Source organism: Podarcis vaucheri (genome assembly GCF_965113315.1).
Source record: "Podarcis vaucheri genome assembly, chromosome: 6".
Lineage (NCBI taxonomy): Eukaryota > Metazoa > Chordata > Lepidosauria > Squamata > Lacertidae > Podarcis > Podarcis vaucheri.
The window spans coordinates 21,479,439-21,503,349 of record NC_138764.1 but is presented as its reverse complement, the minus strand read 5'-3'; the positions used below and the strand labels follow the sequence as shown (position 1 = coordinate 21,503,349).

The 23,911-nt window shown below is 39.5% G+C and overlaps 1 protein-coding gene across 1 annotated transcript in view; it reads right to left on the bottom strand.

The window, feature by feature from the left end:
- Positions 1–476: 476 nt before the first annotated feature.
- The window catches only part of CDC73 (cell division cycle 73), a 110,583-nt gene continuing 87,148 nt past the window's right edge, over positions 477–23,911 (bottom strand). The window contains exons 11-17 of the mRNA XM_082225509.1: positions 17,135–17,192; positions 13,999–14,034; positions 13,728–13,815; positions 10,322–10,483; positions 7,575–7,675; positions 3,255–3,396; positions 477–1,978 (exon numbers count right to left, since the gene is read on the bottom strand). Coding sequence (XP_082081635.1) covers positions 1,942–1,978; positions 3,255–3,396; positions 7,575–7,675; positions 10,322–10,483; positions 13,728–13,815; positions 13,999–14,034; positions 17,135–17,192 — 624 coding nt within the window. The 3' untranslated portion in view covers positions 477–1,941. The remainder of the gene's footprint in view (positions 1,979–3,254; positions 3,397–7,574; positions 7,676–10,321; positions 10,484–13,727; positions 13,816–13,998; positions 14,035–17,134; positions 17,193–23,911) is intronic.

Genomic DNA, 23,911 nt, shown 5'->3' with positions numbered 1-23,911 from the left:
GTATGGTTCTTTTTTCATAAGTAAAAAAGAAAAAAACAGAGTGTACAAACAACAGTTTTAATTGCACCCCATCATTTAGGTTTAAGAGCAGCTCTGGCTCTTCATAGTGCTGAATAAAAGTGCTGGAAAAGTCAGTGTTATGAGTGATTTCTGAAACCCCATTTTATTTTAAAAACACATTCCATTCCTGATTTAGTTCATCTAGTTCTATTGTGATATTCTTTCAAAAATACTACCATTGCGAATTCTTAACATCACTAAAAAAGCACTGAAAGGCTGAAAAATTGATACTTGCTCTAACTACAACAAAATAGAAGTCACAGTCTCCGTATATTAGAAATAAATATGAAAAGTATTCAGAAAGTCATTTAGATCTCAACTGCATCTTAAGAAGGAGATAGTAAGAAAAGCCTTAACAGTTCATTTTGGAAACAATATACAAAGAACCAGTCGGAAAATGGAAATAAAAGCAAAACTAAGGAAGAATATGGAGAATATTTTACTTCTGTCAGACCTCAGACACTCAGCATAAAAACATGGTTCTGGATTTGAAAAACAGAAATACGTAGTTTCTTCATCTCAAAAAATCCACATGAAACTGAATGTTGAAGGATCATTTTGCATGTCCACTGATATGCAGCATTCAGCAACTATATTATAAAATACAGACTCACAGAAATATCAGTATTTTCTTGCCTCTCCTTTGCTCATTCCTGATCAAGCAAACAGGTTCTTTGGTTACTGAAAAGTTTCTATCTCATGCGAATGCTGAAAAACTGGTTTAACCAGCTGTAATTGGAACTTGGGTGACTTTGAACTTCTTATGGCACTGAGACTGGGTTCCTACATTACTCCGGCAGAGTGGGATGACATTCCTTTGCACATCCCCGTGATACTGAGAAAAGTCCTGGACCTGCGGGAAGAATCTGCACTGCATCCCCTCGCTTACGCCAGCACTGAACTTCGAAAAACGGGTTCCCCCCGCGTGGCTTGCTATGTTTCCCATACTGCCAACGTAATTTAAGAACAAAGTCTAAGGAAGAAATGGTCTACACGTATTGGAATTCAAAGAACTGGTTCTATTATTCTATTTTGCCAACTCAGATTTTAAAAATCCCAGACGCCCTGAATCTCTTGACAATATTCTTGTGTGTGTAGAGTTTTATATACACCTCCATGTGAGGATTATGCACATGCAGTTTTAAATTAGGGAATTTGCAAGGAGGGTGTTGTGTTTAAAATTCAAATGTATTCGTAATTACTCTTTTTACAGTTTTGGTAAACTATCATCATAACAAAAGAAGCCAGTTTGGATTTATTCATCCCTTTTCCAAAGTCTGAAAGAATATACAGTACATATACAGAATGACAATTTGATTCATCTAAAGCAGCCTTCACTTTGCTCAGTTCCTAGAGTTCTTTAGACTAGAAGATAATACCAATCAAATCAAAAGGTTTTCCACAAGTGAAACGAGAAAGCAAAGAACCCAGAACTATGCTCAGAAGCGAAGTGGTTTAGAACATCTACCTCTATATCTATATATACATACACACACAAGTTCGTAGCCTTTCATGAAAATCACCCTATATCCTATTGATGAACAGAAACGTTATTGTAAAAATGTTGCTAGTTTAACAAAATGGAGAAGAAATGGCTTGCTATCAAAATATACATTTGAATTGCAGGCTAGAAGGTTTATGCTATTAAAAAATAGTTTTAAGCAAAATCCCTTGCTTGTAATGACGACTGGCTGCGGGCTTGTCATTGCAACATGATGATCCAACGAGGTCTTATAAAAAGATTGAACAATGACTCCCTTCTTTATCTGTATAATGTTCTTGACAAATGCGGGCAAGGAGAACTCCTTCCTCTCTGTAGACCAGAGCAGCTTTCAAAGTTCTCAATCCAAAGTTTGAGAAAACAAAATGGCAGTCAAGAATTCAGAATCTCAAGTGGGATTTGTGTTTTACCATGTACCTGCAATGTAAAGAAAAATCACCATTATAGAATCTTGTAGCAGCTGCATAAATATGTAAATTTAGGCATGCATTCTCTCTCTTGCAAAAGTGATGTTAACAACCCAAGATGTAAGAAACTAAGCTAAGGAAAATGGTAAAGCAATAAATTGTTTCCCCCCCTCCTTTTGCATTTGTAACTAGCTATCATCTGTTCCAACTGCCCCCCCCATCATCTGAATGACACAGATGTGGTGTGTCAACTACAACACCTAATTCTCCATCAATAGATTTTTAAAGTAAATCTTTCACTACTCTGATTGACAGACCGAAAATGGACTTCAGCGATAAATCGGAGGAGGGCAAATGACATAAACTGAAATAGTACTTGCAGAGTATTTATTTATTCAAAACGTTATTATCAGAAGTTCTTCGGTCAAAGCTCTGAGTGGCTTACAAAATAATATACAATACAATCCAGCAACAACAGATTTAGCAGGCAGTTAAAAATCTAGAGTAAAATGGAAACAAAACTAAAAAGCCTGGGCAATGTTTCTTTTTTTAAAAAATGTTTGCCTGCCACGGAAAGGAAATACAGATGGAATTCAACAAAATTCTATAGAAAGGGAGTTCCATAAACAGGTTGCTACAATGGAAAAGACCTTGTCTCTAATAACCACCCGGGTTACTTTAGATGATGGGGGACCCTGAACAATGCCCTCTTAATGACAGGGCAAGTTCATTCAATAGTCCATCAGGTATCCTGGTCCCAAGCCATTTAAGGTTAAAAGGTGCTATGAAATGGTTTGGCACCTGCGTGTCTTTTCCAAACTGGTGTAATCTGCTCCATATGACCGATTCCAGTTAATCAAACTGCTGTATCTTTGCTCTAAATGTTTTACATCTCTAGATAAAATGCTAAAAATATTTAGCTTTGAATTTGTTACCTTAAGTTTGGATGTAAATAATGGGGGGGGGAGAGGTAAGAGCTCACTTTGAGCAAGATCTCTAAAAATGAAGGATATAGTGCAAGGGGAGACATCTGTTAAGCTGTAGAAACTCTTTATGAGCTGCTATTGGTACAGGTTGGAGAGCAGGGTATTAGAGAAGTGATCAGGAATCCCAACCAGTACAGATGTTCTTGTGTATTGCTTATTAATATGTAATTTGCAACAGTGCAGCAAACTGGCCTTATGTGGTGGGTATCTGACTATTGTTTTTAATAGCTTGCCAGTTTCAACAGATGGCTTTTATTTAAAAATATAAATGCACCCCCCTCCCTTCAGAGTGATATTTACCTGTCCAATGTTTCCCAGAAACGCAGGAACACTGGTCTGTCCAAGTGCCGTTTGTGGTAACTGAGCTCTAACAGTGTCACGTCCCATTTCTGGACATTTGGATCTAGACGGACTTCATCGTATTTAAGATGGAAAGCTTTAACTATGAAAGAAAGGAACGAGAAAAAAAGATATCACAATTAAAATAACTCTTAACACCCAAACTCATTTTGGAAGACTGCGATTCAGAAACAGAAGACACAACAAGACCAGTTGCCACAGAAGTGTGTAGGGATATCGCTGTACATGCAGCTACGCTTCATTTCTGTGATCCAGCTAGGAGCTTACAGTGGCAACTATGGTGCCCTTGTGAACTAGCCCTAATGCCCAACTTCCATGTCACGAGTTTTTAGAAGAATACTCTGATTTCTGTCCTTATTCTAAGGAGCTGTTCCAATATAATGGCTTGCATTTTTGTTAGGCCCACAATCCAATCAAATAAATGTTAATTGAAACACATTTTAATGAATAAATATCAAATATGAAAAAATAGTATTTCTGAAGCTGGACACACAGTTTCTTGGTTTTTGGATACATATATGTGTGGAAGCTAGACAGCATCTTAAAAAGCAGAGACATCACCTTGCTAACAAAGGTCCGTATAGTTAAAGCCATGGTTTTCCCAGTAGTGATGTATGGAAGTGAGAGCTGGACCATAAAGAAGGCTGATCGTTGAAGAATTGATGCTTTTGAATTATGGTGCTGGAGGAGACTCTTGAGAGTCCCATGGACTGCAAGAAGATCAAACGTATCCATTCTTAAGGAAATCAGCCCTGAGTGCTCACTGGAAGGACAGATTGTGAAGCTGAGGCTCCAATACTTTGGCCACCTCATGAGAAGAGAAGACTCTCTGGAAAAGACCCTGATGTTGGGAAAGATTGAGGGCACAAGGAGAAGGGGATGACAGAGGACAAGATGGTTGGACAGTGTTCTCGAAGCTACAAACATGAGTCTGACCAAACTGCGGAAGGCAGTGGAAGACAGGAGTGCCTGGCGTGCTCTGGTCCATGGGGTCACGAAGAGTCGGACATGACTAAACGACTAAACAACAATGTGTGGAACCAGGCATCATCTTAGAAGCAGCATTCCCTCCTATGTGACGTAAAAGGGAAATGAAACTTTTAAAAGGCTACTGGCTACATGCAGTTTTCATAAGGGCTTGTAATAAAAATGACATAGATCTAGCTGCCCAATTAATTGGAGGCCCCCTTTTAGTCCATTGTAAGGTTTTTTTTTTACTGATTAATTCAACTGATTCAAAATCAGTTTACAATTCTTCCTATTTGTTGTTGGTCAATCACAAATTTTTGGATAAAAGCTATGGCTTGAGTCCACATTGCGGTTGCCCATTGAAGTGGGGGCACATTGCCTGATTCCTACTTCTCCTTGCATCCTCTGAAAATCTGCTGGGGGGGAGGGCATGGGGGGAGGGCATTCTGGAATAGTAAGGGGGAGATGAAAGTGGATAAGCAAAAATATTCTCCTCTACTACATGAAAAGTTGGATGGTAACATTTGGAGGTAGCCCATAACTTTGGTGTTTCAGAGTACTTTGACAGAAGTGTGTCCCCCCATCACCAAAAAATGAAAACAAAACAAAACACATCAGCCCTGAAGACTACCAATTTGGAAATATTTTTAAAGTGTATTTAGCTTCCATGTTATATATAGTTTTGTTGTTTTTCCTCAGGCTAAAGGAATTTGCTTCATGAGTATTGCTGTGGGTATGTGTGCCAGATAAGTTATAGAAATGATATGCTGTTGTCAGCGTCTCTGAGGCAGAAGTACAGCAAGGTGAATGGGACAATTATCCTGGATAAGAAGTCAGTGTGCTCATGTTTTGTTTCCAAAGAAGCTGTTTCAGTCATACAGGTCCACTTTAAAAAAAATGGAAGCACTGCATTAAAACATGCCCTCTGAAGATCTCAACAAAGTCTCGATTTCAGATGTCACAACACTACATTAGAGTGGCACTTAAATATATTACCTCTGTAATATAAGTCGTAACCACATGGCAGAGTTTGTAAAGTGATAGCCCTACCATAGCAAAACACGCACGAACTTAATCTTAAGATCACCATATCGAACCATGGAAATCTTTATCTAATTGCTTCTATATTTTACACACAACACACACACAAAATGCATAGGACTTGCAACCAGTATTACAAATTGCCTGAAGGTGGAATTTCTTCCATTAAAACTTTTTTGGTATCAACAAAAAATCCTTTAAGTACATCAACTTTATGTATCTAGGACATCTTCTAGAATTTATAATAAAAATATTATTATCATACTATGTTATACCAACCTTTCCTTTTAAAAGAAGTACACGAAGTATATCAAGGATATATGCATTTACAAAGAAATCTATGAATGTCAAACAGATCCTTTGAGTTAGGAGCAAAATGTATTGAACAAGAATCAATCCACTAAAAGTGACCTTCAAGTTCAATAGACTTGCATTAACATGTGATTGCAAGTAGACCTTTAAAATGACATTCAGATAAAATATTCATATTGGTTAAAATGCCAAAATACGGAACTCTGCACTGAAAATATCTACTTCCATACAGACATCTCTGAAATGAAAGGATAAAAGAAATTATTCTCGACAAAAGCAATTGGTATATGGTCCAAAAATAAACAAATTATTTCACAAGAGGTCAAGCGCTGTAGCCTGGAAAACATAGGATAAAGAGAGTACTATTTTAAGCTCTGTCCAAGTGACACTTTATAGGATTTCAGCCAGCATAAAGTGTTATTGTGAGATACTGAGAAATAGTCTGATGTGCTCTATCTAGATGGGAGTCTAATCCCGGATTTGCATGATACATTTAGACTTTTTCTTGGATTTTACAGCAATCAGCTTTCAATTTATTTATTTATCCGAACTTTCAATCTACAGCAAACAATTCTAAATCTCTGTTAATCTTCCTTGTGGAAGAAAGCCAGTTTCCTCGTGGAAGAACTTTGAGCTTCTCTGCATGTATGAAAGTCAGGAGCGATGAGCTTCATTTAAATCCTAATGCTTCCCAGAGTACCATTTTGTCCCAGCAATTTTGATTTTCGCAACAACTTGAGTGTATATGATGGAAGATGGAAGTTCGGCAAAACTGGATTGTTGCATTGTTTTTCAATGATGCAAGTGTGCTGGCTAAGGGGCATAGTTCTAATCTAAAATAACAGATGGGAAACTGCAATACTAAGAAGTTCAGCTGCAAGTGATTAATGGAATATATGCCTGACTATTCTATGTCAGGAGGTTTTAGTAGGCAGGGTTGCAAACATTTCTCCCTGGCAACATCCCTCCTCCCTGGCAATATAGATGAAAATGGTTCCTTGGATGCTCATGTGTAGGTCCAGATTTTTCAGTTTGTGTATGAGCACACTGTTGCAGGCAATATGAACAGTTCTGAAGATTAAAGAGAGATTTAAGCTGTTCTGTGGGAGAAGCAGTTGTTTGTATTGAGTTACAGATGAGAAAAGAAGCTCACAAGTCTACCATTCCCATGCAGAGCTAAGGAGCAGAAATCTGGAGCAGTTTGCAGAAGAGGAGGCACATCTGCTAACATGATACTGAGACACTTCTCAGCCGTAAATTCCATCAAAACAATATAAAAATATTAGAAGTCCACAGCCCAAGGTAATTCAAATCAATATGTAAATTTCAGCTCCCATCCCATCCTGTAGCTGCCTTCAGACCCCATTGTCTCCTCTGACTTGCAAAGTCAGAATGCCATAGTGACACTAGAAGCAAGAAATGGGAGAACTCTCTTGTCAAGATCTATGCATCACTTTATTAAGCCCTTCCTTGCCTCAATTCCTCCTCGGTACTTTTCCAAAAGCCCTTCTCAACAACTTTGGCTCATCCTCCCCCAAAAAGCTCAACAATTCTGGTCAATCTAATGGGTAGATCACTGCCAGTTTTTTTTATAGAGGGAGGAGATCGCAGTCTCTTGGAAGTTGGATGTGCCTGGCCTATACTATTCCTTCTTCCCTCGTCTCTAGGGTCCCTGCCATGTTGCTTCTCTACACTCTGGTCCTCTTTCTAGATTTTAGCTTGACCTTATGTGAATCCCAGCAAAAATGACAATTCATCATTCCCTCAGAGAAGCTTGACAGCAAACTAGTTCCCTCAGCAAACGATGCTCTGTGCTACCAAACCAGCCTTGCTGATTGGTGTCAGGTGAGTTAACGCCTCCATCAAAATAATACAATGTTGGTAATTCATAATTAAAACACGTGGCAGAGAATTAGCTGGCTGAAAATGAAGGCTTACTTTTTGCAAAAATATCAACAGGTGATCCATCAGGTAGCAACCATGGCCAGCCTTTGAACTGCCAAGCAGGACCTTGTACAAACACAGCCACAACACGATCCCTAAAAAGAGAAAGATGAGAACAATGAATACCAGAGTGTTCAGCTTTAAAATGTCTTTTACTGAACTGCTAGAACCCAATGCTAAGAATTTGTCAAGAATGTATAACTTGTTGCTGAAATGGAATACACAAGATGAAACAGTTAAATCAGCTATGATTAAGTGGGCACAGGATATTGGTCATAATATTATGTTTGCTGACTGGGAACAGTTGTGGACCACCGGTTTAAAATTTACAGCATGTAATGCCTTAAAAGAAAATAGTATGAAAATGATCTATAGGTGGTACATGACCCCAGTCACGCTAGCAAGAATCTATTATTTGCCTGATAATAAGTGTTGGAAGTGTAAAGAAACTGAAGGTACTTTCTATCACCTTTGGTGGACGTGCCCGAAGATTAAGGTTTTCTGGGAAATGATATACAATGAAATGAAAAAGGTACTTAAATGTACTTTCCCTAAGAAACCAGAGGCCTTTCTCTTGGGCATTGTCGGCCAATTGGTGTCAAAGAAAGACAGAACTTTTTAATGTATGCTACTACAGCAGCAAGAATACTCATCGCAAAGCATTGGAAGACTCAAGATTTACCCACCCTGGAAGAATGGCAGATGAAGGTGATAGACTATATGGCATTGGCTGAAATGGCCGGCAGAATCCGTGACCAGGGGAAAGAGACGGCGGATGAAGATTGGAAAAAATTTAAAATTTATCTCAAGAAATATTACAAAATTGATGAATGCTAAAATGTTGAGGTTTTAGAAAAAAAGGAGATTACAGCGGCAAAAGATTAAGTAAAAGAAAAGAATAAATAAGGGACAAATTTGATAAAAATAAGTTTAGGATTTGCTGAAATAATTTTGGAAATTGGGATGTAGAAAGGGGAGGCTTGGGGGAGTCGGAGAAGTGAGGTTTATGAAAAAAGGCTACGAAATTATACATGTTTGTTTTGTTTTTTATTTGTTTGTATTGTCTATAAAATTTTTTGTCAAACCAATAAAAAATATTTAAAAAATAAAATAAAATGTCTTTTACTTCCTGCAGTGTTCCAAAAGCTAAGAATTTATTCACATAAAGTTTTCTCCACTGCATAAGAACTTTGAACTGTTCACGTCTTGTGGATATCTGATCCCGGTCTTATTAAATGTATTTAGACATTGAACAATGCCTGGAAATCTTCAACAACAAAGCTAACCAGGAACATGGACTGCACATGCAATCTCTCTCTCTCTTGGTTGGAAAGAGTTTATTGTTGTTCCTTAAGATGGGAAATAGTTCCAGTGGAGAATTCTTTGAATTTATTTATGCATTTTCACAGACTTAATATACACATATTACAGTTTCTTTTGTTAATCTCATATCAAAAGACTTCCACCCTCCCATGGTTCCTTATTTATTCATTTTTTTGCTGCATATCCTTTTAATACAGTGGTGCCTCGGTTGTCGAACATAATCTGTTCTGGAAGACCATTTGACTTCCGAAACTTTCAACAACAGAGGCACAAAGGGCAGTTAGCAAAGTCAATGGAGAAAAAAGGAATAAAATGCAGCAGAAGCTGTTCAACTTCCAAGGCATGTTCGAAAACGGAAGCAATTACTTCTGGGTTTTCTGCTTTCAGCTTCCGAAACACTCAAAAACCGAGGTACCACTGTACCACCCAAATCATTCTAGACTTTTATCATACTGTTTTTAACTGCTGCTCATATTTCTAACTCTACTTGGAAATTTATTTGCTTGTTGTATCTCTTTAAATACTCGCCAAAAAGCTCCCACTCTTCCTGTATCATGTAATCTTAATCCATACTGAGCCATGACCTGGACAGGTCACCATGAGCACAGAAAAAGGAGAATTTGGAAGCAGGGAGAAAAAGGTCATGAGAATCTCTCTTTTGCATTCCCCCAAGAGAGTTGACAGTTTTGTTTGCAATTTGGGAAAAAGAAACATACTTTCTGCTAATCACATTAGAAGTGACCCACTGTCATAATGCTCTTTTCATGGAAAAAACAATGGCCATTGTGGATTTTGTAGACCCAGACAACTATGGAACGTTGCAGTTTAAGAGGACCTATAACTCAGTGCTCTCTTCATGAGTGTCCCAAAGGAACACTCTTAGTAACAAATTATCATCATCATCATTATTACCCCACCCATCAAACACTAAAAATTTCCTAAACGGGGTTGCCTTCAGATGTCTTCTAAAAGTCAGATACTTGTTTATTTCCTTGACATCTGATAGGAGGGCATTCCACAGGGCGAGTGCCACTACTGAAAAGACCCTCTGCTTGGTTCCCTGTAACCTCCCTTCTTGCAGGGAGGGAACCGGCAGAAGGCCCTCGGAACTGGACTTCAGTGTCCGGGCTGAACGATGGGGGTGGAGACGCTCCTTCAGGTATATTGGGCCAAGGGCGTTTAGGGCTTTTAAAGTCAGCGCTAACACTATGAATTGTGCTCGGAAATGTGCTGGGATTGTGCCCATTTGACACAGCCATGTTAGCAATCAAATATTCAATGAGAAGGTATGATGCCAGAATGGCTATTTCCAGAAATGAAAGTAAGTGGACAGTACTTGGCTTCAAGGGGGCTGTATCCTAGCTCTATTGTCAGCAGTAGGGAAACAGCAACAGCAGCAAAATTTCACTCTCCCTTACCAATCTTGAGGCATAAGTTTTAGAGGCTGATCAACCACACGATACGGTACTGTAACACTGACTGTAGTTCCACCAGGCTGCATCTGGTCTTTCCTTCTCTGTATTAAAGTTTCATTTTCTCGCTGGCAACCTTGCTTTTTCTTTTCATCAGATGGCACAAACCTTAAATATAAGCACGACGAGAAAATAAACAGACTGGGACTAATTGATTTGGTGCAGTCAAGGTAAAGCAGACATTACGTAGTCAAGAGATTAATCAGAAATTGGACAGAATCACGGGGAATCACTGAACAATACAAGCTAACAGAGCCTCTAAATTGATCAAAATAATTTCAGAAAATCTCTAGGCTGCTCCAAAAAATAGAGACATGCATGCTATTTAAATGGATATTTTACACCACAAATGGTGTCACTAGAAATAAATTCCAGATGGATAGGTGTGTTAAGTCTACGCCTGAAAAGTAACAAAAAGTCCTATGGCACCTTATATACCAACAAATTTATCGCAGCATAAGCTTTTGTGAGCCAGATCTCGCTTTGTCAGATGTAGGTGGGCTGTGGTCCACAAAGATTTATGCCACAATAAATTTGTTAGTTTGTAACATTTCACAGGATTCAGTTTTTATTAAAGACAAGGATGGCTTGGCAGTCTTGCAAAAAAGCCTACATGCCTAGGAGCCTAATCTTACAGTTCGTTTTGGCTGCAAGGATGTACCGTATCAACTGCTAGATGTCTCTCAGAAGAGAAGAAATCAAACTCTGTTAATTGACATGCATCAATTTACATATATTCAAATTCATTAACCCCGCAGCCGCCAAAGTAGCAACAATGGAACAAGAAGGAAATTTCTCCCAGTTATTTGAACATTTCATGACGTGTTAAGATGCATGGAAGATAATGTTCAGTAGTGCCATGGAAGGTAAACTCGAGTAAAAGAAGGAATCTGAATTAGACGAATCCAGAGAGGTTTTCATGACAGCAACTCATTAGGAGCATAAATATGGTGAAAAAGAAATGGTTAGACAGCTCATTGCCAAATCCCAATACGTACATTTTAGGTTCTAGCAATATAAACAACTGAAAACAAACATCATATTTAAACAATGCATTTATTGAATTTCCTTGCTTTCAGAAGCAATAAATAGTTTCTTCTTAGAAATGGTCAATAGCAGTACAATTACTGACCAATTGCTTCCTTTTTGAGCTTGCGATCAAGACAATCTCTCCCTTTTAAATTGAACACAGAAAGTGCACTATTAATATTCACATACTGATCTCCTTTGCATTATGGGGGGAAAAGTTTATTGAAGGTTAACACTTATGATGCCTTAAACCTGGCTCTTTAATGAGATACCTGGAGAAACATGACGAATTAAGGAAAATATGAACTCCAGATCTGCTATTTATGAGTACCTTTTCAATAAGAAGCAAACAAAATAACTTACTTTTATTATCTCAAGAAAATAAATCCAGAAATAATGGCAATTTTGCCTTTCTATTTATCTGTCCATCCATCCATCTCTCCACACAAACACCGCCCTTCCTCCATCATAAGATCTCAGAGCAGTTTACAGAATAAAGAGGAGAGTGAGCTCAGTGTGTGTGTGTTTTTCTAAACCCCAATCAAATTAGTTTTGTCCACCTACAAATTCTAGTAACTCTTATTATCGCTGGAATTAGGTTTCTAGAAGGACAAATACAATAAAATGCAAATCAGAAGTGGTTTCTGAAAAATAATAACAATAATTTTATTTTATTAATAAGGATGCCAAAGCACAATTTCAACATTTTTGTGTGTGCACACTAGAAAACATGGCATCTGAACGTTAGCTGACCCACGTCCCTCATTTTTAATTACTTTCAACTTAGCAGCATTTCCTTGAAAATGCATTTTAAAGCCTTCCATATTCTTTTCTTTAGTTCAGCACAGTCTCAGTAACACTTCCTGCAATAAGTGGGGAACTATGACATTTTCCCAACATGGGTAACATGCCACTGGGTGAAGGCAGCCAATTACAAAACGTGAGAACATAACGACGGGAAAACGTTATGCTCCAGGAATTCCTAACTAAGAAGCCAACCTCCTTTCTTGGTTTGGGACTCACAAGAGAGGAAATTGAAGTGGCAAACCACCAATAGATTTGGAGTGACGTGGTTCAGTATTGTTAGGAGATGACTTATTTTTTCATCCACACCAGGTCAAAGTATAATTCACAATTTTTAGATAAGCAAAATATGGAAGGACACTGAGATGTTGGCAATTTCCCAGACTTCTTAAGTAATATCATAATAAAAACCATGTGCTATAAGAATTGCTCTTTTTTAACATACCTGTCACTTAGATCTTTATTAATTAGTTGCTCCACAGATGCTCTTACCAAAAAACAAAGCAAGATACATTGTCCATACCATTTATGAGAATATGCATGACAACTTGGATCATGCTTGCTGTTCTCATCACTGTATCTCACAGAGATAAAACCCACTGTGACACACAGAAGAGAGAACAGGAAACACAGTTGGATGCACAAACTAATTTAAATGGAAGGTGAGATTTTCCTTCTCTAATTTGGGGGTGTAAAATATACAGACAGAGGATGAAAATTAGACTGCCAGTCATGACAGTCACACACTGATTTGCCAGACTACAAAGAAATGCTCCTCAAGGTCACAAATCTTTAGTGGCAAAACACTGCATTCATGGGATGATAAAGGGATAGGACTAATAGAAGTACAGAAACAGTTGCAGCCTCCTGAGGACCATAAAAGACGTGTAGAAAGAAGGGCAGAACTTCAAATACAAAACCTGCAAATGTCTGATTCGCTCGCATTTCAGCTACCAAGTCTAGGAGAGAGATTCTTCTTGCCACACATTTTTTATTTATAATTTTATTATTTTGATGTTGAAAACTAAAATCTAAAGTTTAAGCACAATGTAAAGGAAAACATTACAAATATAAATCAAATTAAAATTCATACAATATACGAAAGCAGAGCCTATGCACACAGGGTTCAACCACTGTACTGATTTGTGAATCAATACATCAATCAACCTACAATACAACACAAAGTGTGCCTCAAAAGGCAAAAGGAAAGGCAGAAAACCTAAACTAAACTTTTCTTTTAAAAAGCAAATCCATATTTTTGTTCAGATCTGAGTGTACCTCTGGTATCTACATGCTTTCTGCATGGAAGTTAAGAGGTTCTGTAGAACTCACAATCATAGTGTTGTTGTGTTTCTTTTGTTTCTGCTAAGGAACCTATGCTGTAGTCACCAATTTTGTCATAAAAAATTAAAATGCCACTGATATAAAATAACATGCACTGTTTCTATAATAACTTACAACTTCAGCTACATTTTTTTACACCTGACTTTTACGAAGCATATTTTACTCAGCTACTTACTTTAGATCCTGCAGAAGATCTTTTGCATTGAGCATAGTTATTAAAGAGGTGGTAGCTGCTGGAATAATGATGATGGGTGTTCGAGATCCTGTAGAGAGATAATTTAAAAAACAAAACAAAGACATAATTTTAACAAAATGACATTCTCATCATCATTTTTAACCCCCTGCTCTGCAGCTTAAAAAATTATGAACTAATTGTAAATCCTTACTTCGTATTTGCCACAAAATATAGGCTGTTTATAGGGCTTACAAAATTAGAAGCAACTCACCTTTTTTCTGGTTTGGAGGTGGTCTTGCTTGGGAGACTGTGCAGAGGAAAAAGAAACCACAAAATCATTGCTTTATATAACAAATTTTGATTCTGGATAAGATTAGTCAAATTTATTAGCCTGGAATAATAAATCCTTAATTCACTTCCACGTGGTGTCACTTGGTTATTATTTGCATTAATGCTGCAGTAGAAATGTGAGTTCTAAGAAGTACTCACAACTCTTGTGATCCTGGCATGAGATACCGGAGCAGGCAACTAACAAGGGGGAAAACTATTTTCTGCCTATTTTCAAATCCATTCTCTGAGAAACACTGGACAATATTTTCCTCTTCTGAATCACAGTAGCATAGCACATGCCATGACATTTTGTTCTTACAGTGTGGTGAGATTACATCTTGGTCATAATTTCCTCCAGTAGGGGAACATTTGTGTCTGCACCAACAGTTACCAGAAACGTGGATTTTATTCTAACCCAGGAAATTTAAGACTGGGTTTGAAGTTGGTTACAAATTCTGATTAGCAGTGAACACAATCGGCATACAGTACAATGAAAGAAATTGCCCAGTTCAGCAAATGTTCAGACTCCAATGTTGTACTCTGAGGAAGCCAATGAAAGCTCATCAACTGAGCACTCAACAAGTAACTTTTCAGGTTTTACAAAAATGGAGTGCAACTCACAACTTCCCAGCACTGTGGTGTGGTACACTGTGGGTGACTACTCTTGACCGAGGGCTGAGGAAATCTCTTTCCAGTCTCAGCACCGTCACTGGGAGAAGATGAGCAGCTGGGAAAGACAATTGCCCGATCCTAAGTATGCCTGAGGGACTGGGGTGGCGCTGTGGTCTAAACCACTGAACCTCTAGGCTTGCCGATCAGAAGGTTGTCAGTTCAAATCCCTGTGACTGGGTGAGCTCCCGTTGCTCGGTCCCAACTCCTGCCCACGCAGCAGTTCGAAAGCAAGTCAAAGTGCAAGTAGATAAATAGGTACCACTCCGGCAGGAAGGTAAGTGGCATTTCCGTGCACTGCTCTGGTTTTGCCAGAAGCGGCTTAGTCATGCTGGCCACATGACTTGGAAGCTGTACGCCGGCTCCCTCGGCCAGTAAAACGAGATGAGCGCTGCAACTCCAGAGTCATACGCAACTTGACTTAACTGTCAGGGGTCCTTTACCTTTTGAAGTATGCCTGAGGTTTGAAGGGACATGAGAGCATCACCCTGCAGTGTTGCAATGTAAAGGGGCAACTGTTGGCATAACCCATCACACTTTAAGAGGACAGCTGCAGCTATATAATTACTTACTTTACTAAGTGCTTTCAGGATTGCATCAACGCTGACTTCAAATTTCATAGTACACTGCCTATGAAACTGTTAAGATCCCATGATCACTGGTGGTACTGTATAAATATATAAAACTACTAAAGAAATTAAACCATTTTGTAGTGAAATCCTGAGGGAATGCTTTCTTCAGATGCTTCATGGCACTTTGCTTGTTTCTTTGTACTCTTGCAGGATGGAAGGTCAGTTGTGATATTGGCCACCCTTTGTACTGACGAAGGCCTGTACAGGCCTTTCAGTTAATATGTGTGAAATCGCATCTGGCAGTGTGACCCCCATGTGCAACGGCTTATCCAGATGTATTTCTGCTCTTGCTATTTCTACCCTTTTCATATCATTGCCTGTCAGTTCCAAACACATTCTTATTCTCAACAGCCTGGTGAGATAAATATGACAGGCAGTATGACCTTTCTAAGCATAGGCACATAGCTGCAAAGATAACATAACCAGTAAAAAATTCCAATACTATGCCAGTCTAACTACATTAGCATTCCATCTTAAAATATCTTTTAGATGATGATCATTTTAAAGCAAAGGCAAAACCAAACAAAAACACCTATTCCTGCAAATTTTGCATCTGGAAAAGTTGAAAAGTGTATAGTTATTTCCATTAGGAGGGCACAAGGAGCTGTTGCAATGAAGATGCCTAACAAATTGATCCAATTCACATTGAATCCCCCCCCCCCCATTAATTTATTCTCCTAACTTCTCTTTATTCTATAGCTACTTAGTACCTATTTAACAGCATTATTCTTTCCCCAGCCTGCCATCACGATCCAGTCACCATTTGGTGCTAAAAATACTCACATGGCCTTGCAGTATTTACATGGCATCCATTCTTAGCATCAGTTCAAGAGATAGTTGCTGTTAATTGTCAGCATAAACTGAGTATTTCTCAAGGGTTTTGACATCCACTATAGCTTGAATTTAAACAGCCAGACACTTGTTTTGCGCAGTGACCTTGGGAGCGGTAGTTCTGCATAGGGGTCTAGGGGTCTCTAACAACAGTTTTGGAATCCTCACCAAACTACAACAGCCATAATTCTTTGCGTTTCAGCAAACCAAACACTATAGTACTGACATGCCCTGACTCACCATTCAACATTGGAAATATTTGTATGTCCCAGAGGTGCTTAGTGCAAGACATAATGGTTGTTAAATACCCCTGTCTAACTATTTAAAGCCAGAGACCAAAGTATTTTCTACAACTAATGCATACTAAAATCAGTGCGGATTTAAAGCCAGGTCATGCATTTTGTGCTCTATTGCTTCCTGCAGACAAGACATAAGAGCTTCTTGCTGTGAGTGCTTATGGGTAAGGATACATACCACTCAGGTTAAGAGCCTGGATGGGTTAAAGAGTGAGGGAGAAAGGTCTTAAGATGCTCAAATGCCACAGAGTAAGAGCCTGTTGTGTGTGAGAGAAAACGAGTGAATAGGCTGCCTTGGTGGAAAATGGGATGGGAATTATTCCTAGTCCATTGCTGGCTTAATTTGTTTGAATGTCTTGCATTGTTGCATTGTTGGCATTTTTACTTCGATATCTGGCTGAAGTAGAAATTTTTATTTTTGTCACTGTAGTTTTTGCTTGTTTATCTTATGTCAGAATTGTTAATTTGTTGTTTATTAGCTTTGTTTATATGCTTTTGCAATTTTTACTCATTGTTTTTCTCTTTTTATTTTATTACTTTGTTACCTTCTATGAGTTTGAAAATATTTAATGAAGAGCAGGATATAAACACTGCAAATGAATTAATAAATACATACACATGAAATACTGATTTTAAAAGGTAGATTTACCTGGTCTTGGCACAGGCTGAGCAGCTGGGGTTTGGGTCTTCCGTGCCGAAGCGCCTTCCTTTAGAAAGAGGAAAGTCAGCCTTTAATATAATAAAACTTTTATTCATATACACGTAAACACTTTCTCTTTCTCACCAGGAAAACGATTCAAGCAAATAATTAATAAGACCAGCATCACCTTCCAGCATCTTTTTACATAACCAATGTAATATATGCTTTAGAAAGTCTGAAAGTTTTGTTTAGGAAAAAAATCAAAGGCAGAGAAAAAGTTTAAATATAGCAACATTTGGACTCTTTATCTGAAGATGGGTGATGTCCACAGTACGTAAATAAAAAATGGCGACTCCACAAAAAATATGTTCTTTTTTTATATGGACACAGCTACTCTTACACCACACCCACTTTTACAGTTGGGACCCCAGAGGGCTGACCATGGGTCAATAAAGCTGTGGACATGAAACATAAGTTGGCCACCCCTGATTTAATGTCAACCATGGAACGTGGTGATGGCCACCAGGTTAGACAGCCTGTAAAGGGAATCAGACAAATTCATGGAGGATAAGTTATCAACAATGACTATAGGCTACCTCAAGGACCAGAAGGAGCATCTATCTGAATACTAGTACCTAGGGTACAACAGCAGAAAATGGCTATTGTTCTCATATCCTGTTTGTGGACTTCTCATAGGTATCTGGGCTGGTCGTTGTGAGAAAAAGAATGCTGGACAAGATAGCTAGGTGTTAACTACTGCTATGTTCCTGCTTTCATTCACCTGTGAAATGCCACTGGATAACTGCTGCTGATGTCAATTCAACTATTTGTTCTCAAGTAGTAGTAGTTTGCTAACAATCATAGTAATTTTTCATCACATGGGCAATGGGCAGATTATTTTAAAATTAATTAGTTGAAATAATTAATAAGCCATTTGTTACAAACAGCAGTCAAAAACTAAATGGTCGGCTACTTCATGAACTGAATGGTAGGTAGCTACTTCCCCCAATTATCAGCGAATGCCTTCACACGTGAAAGTCTTTCAACTAAACATATAATCGCAATTACACATATCCAAAAACCTCAAAGCAGAATGCTCTCAAATGAATGCATTCATGACAAATGAGAGGCAAGCTTACACAACATAAAAATTATTTCCATTTTGGGAAACGATCAGCTGTAAATGGGCCCTTAGATTCTAATATACAGATCTAAATAGGAAAACATTCGGAAGAATGCCAAATGAAGTCATTGCTTGTCAAATTGTGTGTCTGTAAGCAGATTACATCACCAGCAACTATGCTACAAGTACTACTGCTACACAGTTTCTATTCATTTTAATACAACCTAAATGGAATACAGGAAGGCAGCAAGTCCCACTGAACTGAATACAATTTCAATAGCAGCAGCATCTGGCGGATTACATCCTTGATTGAATTTGTATCCTTTTTTTACAACAGGTACTGTTATATGAAATCTGAATTAAATGTTCTCTCATGATAATTAAAACCCAATATGGCTCTTTGAAACAATCATCTATGAGTCAAAGATACACAGTGGGCCATCTCTCATTCGTCCGGCTGATAAAGACTAGAATTTAGTTAAATATCTCCCTACAGAACTTCAATAAAACATGCCTGATTAATTACATATGGTGAACAAATCATTGCTTGGCATACAACCACCAGCTTTTGCAATGTGCGAAGCACAGTATCCAGTCTCCTTCTCTTTCACAATGATATCACCCAGGATTTACGCCTCTTTAAAGCAAACAATTTATTCCCAAATATCTAAAACCTGCCAGTCATGAAATGACATTTTGCATAGGAAGCTGCAATGCTAGATGTGACAAATCATTACTTCACTCACACAACGTGCATCTATGCTCTACAGAAAAGGCATTTTACCACTGTTCACTCGGCTTAACTGGACAGTGCATATAGAATGCCTTGATTTTAATCAGTAAGGGGAAATGAATGAGCCAGGCGGAAGGAACATTCACCACCACTCCCTTTCTGAAAGCAAGATAGATAAGATAGATATTTTATTATGGTCAAAGACCAGCTAGCATAACACAATAAAAACAGCGTCCATAAAGATAAAATATGCAATTAGAGCAGATTGCAGCAATAGCTCATGAGTTAAAATTGAGATATATACATATACCTGTACAACTGAGATTTGGGCTACCATAAAAATTGACCCTGTCCCTAGTAAGCTATTTTATTCTAGAGGATGATTTGTGCCTACAAATCTGGGCGCAGAATCTGGCTACCAGCCAGGTCGTCTTGTGATCTTTGCCTAAGAGGAGAGAATTAAGTTTAGACTTCTCTGAAAGATCGGCGAGCCTCTTCAGCAAAGGGTCAATGGTGTCTTTACAAATCTCAGCAAAAAAGGACATCTAAAAATATATATGTTTGGGGCTTCCTATTTCCCCTAGGCGCAAAGTCTCTGTGTGTAAGGGACTCTTCTATAGGAGCCTTCCAGAACCGGTGAGGGCAAGGCTGAGTTTCTAGCAACAATGAAAGCCCTTCTTGCGTTTCTGGATGCGAGGGAATAGAGATATGTTGCTGGAGCGGCTACGTATCTCCTGTTTTCTATGATTTTATAATCGGGGACCCTTGTACAGTCCTGCTGTCTCTCTATGTCCATGATTCTTTGCCTAACCACGGATCTAGATTGGCCCAGGCCCATAGTTATGAAGGTTTGGGGAGCAAGGCCCAGTTTCCGAAGAGTGTTTAAGACTGCTGTCTGCCAGCCAGACTGAAACTGGTCACTCAGAATCAATGGGGCTATTCCTCGGGGGAGCAGTTTCAGAGTTAGCCACTTATATATTGATGTTAGAATAACATGAGCTTTGACTTTCATCATCCCTGTTTCTAGTCTGACCCATGCATTTGAAATGCATCTAGGAACTTGTAGAAGGCCTCTGAGGAGTTTGTATTGCACTCTTTCAAGGGGAATGAACAAGGAGGCGGGCCCAGAAAGGATCCGTAAAGGAGCTGTGCCAACGTTTTGGCTTTATATGATTTTAGTGCCACGGGGACATAAAAACCCCCTTGAGTTCTAAAAAATTTAAGGATAACATTTGCAGATCTTTCTCCAGCACACCCATTTGAGTTAATATGAATTTTGTTGGATCCTGATGCCTGGACCGCCATTCCTAAATATTTATAGTTCGAGACTTGTTCTAAATTTTGGCCTTGATGTTTCCAGTTTCTGAGCTTTGGTTTTTTACTAAAAGCAAGAATTTTGGTCTTCTGATAATTTATTTTGAGGCATTCTGTCTCACAATAGGCAGCTATTTTTCTTAGTGCTCTTCTAAGCCCTACGGGGGTTCTGGATAGTATTACCGCGTCATCTGCGTAAAGCAGAGCCGTGATGTGTCGGTTTGCTAACTTCGGAGGATGGAAGTCGAGGTTATGGAGAGTGGTTACCAGGTTATTTAAATAAAAATTAAATAATAAAGCGGCCAAAAGGCATCCTTACCTAACACCCTTAAATGTTTTGATGGGATCTGTTAAGTGCCCTAGCTGAAAGAAAGATACAAAAGTCTGCTTTGGAAGGGAAAGACTTAGTGAATATTAAAAAGAAGATGTAACACTAGAAGTTGCATGTAGAACAGCTACATGTACACAGAGCAATTCAGGAAACCAAAGCCTTTTGCCCCAGCAGCATACAAAATACTGGGTTGCATGCAATGCTAGCTAGCCATGCTCACAGCAGACCCACTGAAGGTAATGGACATGACTAACATAGTTCTAGTTGCTATAATCTCAGCATAACTTAGCTGGATGCAACCTGAACATTGTACTGTCCTTATAGCTGGCCTGACATATGCACCACAAACCACCAAACCATCAAGAATAGAAGAGGAGAGGAAAAGAAAGACAATTCTACTGTTCTTGGACAATGTGGTGCCTGAAGTGTACTCAAGGTGCAAAACTGCTACCAGCTATATATTGCAGTTATAATTTATATGAAATCAAATCATCTGGGAGAGCTACACTCATACTGCCCAGAAAGGAAGCCGTCCTATACAAAGTCAAACTTTGTCTACAGTGACTGGCAACAGCTGTCCAGCGTTTCAGACAGTGGTCTCGCCCAGCTCTACCTGGAGATGCTGGGGATTGAAATCTTAGATTTTCTGGGTGGTGGCAGCGGGGTTACAGGGGACTGCAATAGGAGGAGGAAATGAAATGTTTATTGGCTTTATTTTTTAAAGACGTGTATCTTGCCTACTTTCAGAGGAACTCAAAGCAGCTAACAAGTCATGGCGTGTCCAGACTGTGTCCTCATCAAGCTGCTTGTATTCCAGGCTGTTTGTTTTCACCTTGGTTATTTCCCCACTAGATGTGTGGCAATATTTCTGTAACACACAACAGCAGCACTAGCTTGCTTAGTGTACACAAGCAAACCGCTGCCGAGGTTTTTAAAGAGCTCCTTGCCTTTAAGCAAACACTTTCTGTTTGCAGGTTTAGATTGTTTTATTACTTCTCAAGAGAGCGGAATCTATAATGAGGCAAACTGAGCATTGCTCCTCATCAAGAGGGGAAAGAAAGCAAGCAAATTGCTTTAGGTAGCAAATGAAGGGCACACCTTTCTCCCCCCTGCTTCCACACACAACCATGGCTACAGCTGCTGCTGGCCGCTGGCTATTGTTTCTTTGAGCTGGCTTTTGGGCACTTGGATGAAACAGCTCTCTCGATTCCTGGGTGGAGTAAGCTGCCACTCTATAAAAAAAGAACGGAGGGTGAAAGAGCACCAAGCTGCTTTTTGAGTTCCTTGAGCTATTTGCTTTCCCTGTACTGCCTCTCCGTCTCCACTCTTCCAATTGGCTGAAAGGAGAAAGGGAGAGGACAGAGCATCATGATCGTGGCAAAGCCAGCAAGGAGACTGTTTCACTGTGGCTGTGACAGTGGTGGGGACACGGTGCTACTTACCACCTTGCACAGTCAGATGTCTAGACGTGGCAGCTGCAACAGAAATGGTTTGCCTGTTGCTGCGAGAAGAATCTGCATGTTTTGGGTTGTGTAGTAGCGGCATGTCATCTGCCTGCCCCCAGCAGAGCCAGCCTTGCAGACTGAATGAGGTGTGTGCGCGCGCGTGCTCTTTCCCATTCAAGAAAGCTAATGCACAAGGCACCAGCATTCCTGCCGGGTTGCAGTTTAATTGCTCACTGTTGTCACTCAGTTTGCTTTACTTCTTTCCCCCTCTTGATGAGGAGCGGGTTCAGGATTCTGGGTTTCCCTTCTCATTCCGCTTTACGGAGTCCCTTCAAGTTGCACTTTCTAATTCCATCTCTCCAACAACGCTCCACATCCTAGCTGCTGTCTTGGCATTTTTCCAATATAAAGAAACAAGTAAGAGAACATTCCCCAAGGGTCCCCCGCCTTTCCCAAATTTACTGCCCCCCCTTCCACCAATTGCTCTGAATAGCAGCTTGCCTGCTTTTCTGGAGAGCTAAGCAGTGAAATACAAAACAACACAACTTCCTTCTCCTTTCATTTCACTTGGCTTTCTCCCTCTACACAGCATACAAGTTTGCTTAAAAAAAAAAAGTGCTACTATGTTGGGGTGTGGGGGAGGAAGGCTTGCTTCAAGGTTAAATCCAAGTAGGACCGCAGCCTTCACTTTGGAGTTGAGAGGGGAGGGATATGACATGACACCGTAGGAAAGGTGTGCATGCAAATGAGGTCATAGCCAATAACTACAATTGCCACACACAACTGCCACGGGGAAGCGGCCCTTCCGAAAATATGAGTGAGTACTTTGACAATGCTGTTCAGAAAACCCCACACTTAAGACAAGAAAGGAATGTCCTGCATAATTACTCCTCTAACTAGCCTGTAGTACTACATTCATTTTTCTACTCAAACAACTTTCCATATTTCCAGTGATCAACCATCAGTCGCATACCCCTTGCTTGTTTTCCATTGCATTTTCCAACTTTAAGCCTCCCTGCAGCTACAGCTACACACAGGAATGATATCAATGTGCTGCTACCAACTCAGATGTCATGCTGGCCTGCACATGGGAACAGCTGCATGTGACTGGCAGAAACAAATTGATGCAGCCACAGCCCTCATTGATGTTCATTGGCCCTGAATTACAAGGTGTAGGAGAACAGAACATGGAGAGGAAAATATTGACTGGGATCATTGGAAAAGGGTTCTAAATTGTCACCGTGTGCTAGCCACTAGGATCCCCACTCAGACTTTTACCGTCTTCGGTGTGATCACAAACTTCCAGGGTTTTCTCTGCAGCCACAAAGACTAGCAATTTGCTTTAAATCAAATGATGAAGGAAACAGATTAAGATTCTGCTTGGTTTGCCAAGTGCATTATTCCACATGCCATCAAGCAGATGCAGCCAAGAAGGTTTCTAAAGCCCATGACTGATCACCCAGTACAGTCACAGATATCGCTAAGCTGTTCCCAGATCCTTTGCATATTTAGGTCTTGGATGGACAAACACATTCGAACCCTCCCTTTTCTTTGTCTTAGATGCATGCAATCAACTCAACCTAGTGGAAGTGTTTTGTTTTTAAAGCCTACATTCATGAAACACCAATAAAGGCATTTGGACAACACTGTCTCATTTTGTGTGTACAGGTTCAGATGCAGAACAAGCCACAAAAACTGCATCCACACCGTTTCCTGCTGCCATTAGACATTCAGTGTCAGTTCTTGGCAATGCTCACAGCAGTCTAGCTCAATCTTCCTCGTCCTTTCCTGGCACCAGCAGAGCTATGGGAATGGAGGGTGAAAGGAAGGACAGAGAGAA